Here is a 2,311-nt window from a genome sequence, read left to right as displayed (position 1 = left end):
AGATTCTCAAAAGCACCCATTCGCTTGCCATCCTTGTACTGAAAATAGAGTATCAGCTTGACAGCTTTAGCCGATGCATCACCCGCAAGCTTATCAATTCCACCTTGTAATGCAAATTGAAAATGCTGATCAAAAGCAATTTCTTTTGCAGAGGACTTCATAACAAAATGAAGCCTTGACTGCCTTCAATTCACCCTACTATTTTGTTGCTAATATACGCCCCGTCGTAAAATCTTCGCAACCACAGCTCCATTTGTTAGAGTATGAGTATGATTCATATAGTTTGATAATAATCCTTGTTGTCTCGGATTACAATAAAAAGGTCTTAATATGCTTATAAGAGTTAATTCGACTGTGGTTTGGACTTCATAATAGAACGAAGCCTTGATTGCCTATAATTCACCCTACTGTTTTATTGCTGATTCACCCCCCATCACAAAATCTTCCCAACCATAGCTCCATTTGTTAGAGTATAAGTATGATTCATATAGTTTGATAATAATCCTTGTTGTCTCGGATTACAATAAAGAAGTCTTAATATGTTTATAAGAGTTAATTCGACTGTGGTTTGGATTGAAACTCTGTGTTGATAAGCTCGGGTATAGAACTCGTGCTTGCATAAGGATTTGGTCTTGTAATCCTTGTAGGATTGTTATAGGGCAATCTAGTAGTATAAAACCACAAGTCCCTGCTCTCACAAAGAACTCTCTTTTGTTCCAATTACCTATAACTTGGAAAGCATTAAGTTTTGCAGAGAGGAGAAGACTTGTGCAGATTTTCATGGCTTCTTCGTCTATGAACATGTTTGCAAGTATGTACTGGTGTAATTGCTTATGTTCTTACATTCACATTACATACACGATCAAAGGGTTGTGATTTAGTTGATTAATCCTTATGTTCTTGGCTGATGAGTTAATCTATAAGTTTATATTTCTTCTTACATATGGTATCTATAAGTTTATATTTCTTCTTATATTTCAATCTTAAAATCATTCTTTAAATCTGCAAAACAAACTGACCTAAAGGAACAAGTTTGTTTAGATTCGAATTGAACTATACAACGTCGTTTTATTAGTATTCTTTAAAATTATGACCGTTGGCTTTGGAAAACAAAACTGGGTTTTTAAATTTCTTTTTAAATTTTTTTACCGTTATCGAAGGAAAGAGGAAAAACAATGACCTAATTTTCAATCTGTGAAGGAAAGATCCATAATCTGATATGGCAATTTCATCTTTCCCAAACATCATAAAATCAAAATTCTTGTATATCTATTGCTTCCGCTGTGTTGATTATGATGTCTGCATATTGAGGTAATTTTGGTTTCTTCTTAATCCATCTTGTGTTAACATAGTAATACATAAAGATGTATTCTGTAATTTCTGCCATGATTAATGAAAAACATTGAACGAAGATTATACAATGCATTTGATTCCATATCTGCAGTTTCTATATACACAAATGGGTTGTTTAATCTATATATGTTTTTCATGTTCATGAGAAATTTATATATATGACTAAATTGATTCATAAGCATTGTGTGTTAAGTGAAAGTGGATTGAAATCAAGAACTTTTGGTTCTTCTTTTGAGATTTCATTTTGAATATGTCTGCAGTTTCACTTAAGACGTTCAACCTTGCTAGTGTGCCTATTCTCATTGGAGGCAGCAATTACAAGAAATGGAGGCGTGAAATTGGTTTATTGCTGACACTCAATGAGTTAGACATTGCACTAGATTCGCCCAAACCATCAGAATTGATGGATAAGAGTACCAAAGTTGAGAAAGCTGATTCTGAGAGGTGGATGAGGGCTAATAAAATTGCATTATCAATTCTTGAGAGTGCAATGACTGACACAGTGAGAGGGGGCATAAAGAAGCATGCTCTTGCGGTGGATTATCTCAAAGCCATTGAAAACAAGTTCAAGGAGTCTGAAAAGGCAGAAATTAGCTTGTACATGTCAATGTTGACAACTTACAAGATTGATGGGAACACTTCCATCAGGGACCATATAATGAAGATGAAAGATGGAGCAAAAAAGCCTAACTCAATGGATGTGACTATTGGTGAAAAACAATTTGTCTTCATGATTCTGTAAGCACTGCCAGCAAAGTATAGTCAATTGAAAATGTCCTATAATACTCAAGACAAGATATGGATCGTTGATGAGTTAATTGCTCAATGTGTGCAAGAAGAATCTCGACAGAAACAAGAAAAAGGCAAGGAGCTCGAATCTGTCAATCTTGTGCATAAAGAGACAACTTATGCTTCTGGTAAGACATTTAAATTCTCTGATAAGTCTGGTAAGCTTGCT

At 34.6% G+C, this 2,311-nt stretch overlaps 1 protein-coding gene across 1 annotated transcript; it reads left to right on the top strand.

Moving 5' to 3' along the window:
• Positions 1–1,603: 1,603 nt before the first annotated feature.
• On the top strand, positions 1,604–2,095 carry LOC139193067 (uncharacterized). The gene has a single exon (XM_070816024.1). The coding sequence runs from the start codon at positions 1,604–1,606 to the stop codon at positions 2,093–2,095; it is 492 nt and encodes a 163-aa protein (XP_070672125.1).
• The last annotated feature ends 216 nt before the right edge of the window (positions 2,096–2,311 follow it).

The sequence above is a fragment of the Malus domestica genome, chromosome 16 (assembly GCF_042453785.1).
Source record: "Malus domestica chromosome 16, GDT2T_hap1".
NCBI lineage: Eukaryota > Viridiplantae > Streptophyta > Magnoliopsida > Rosales > Rosaceae > Malus > Malus domestica.
Note: the sequence above shows the minus strand (reverse complement) of the source record. Positions and strands in the feature narration are given on the sequence as shown.

Excerpts from the sequence above, each read along its gene's own strand:
- LOC139193067 (XM_070816024.1), top strand. The coding sequence starts at position 1,604 with ATGTCTGCAGTTTCACTTAAGACGTTCAACCTTGCTAGTGTGCCTATT.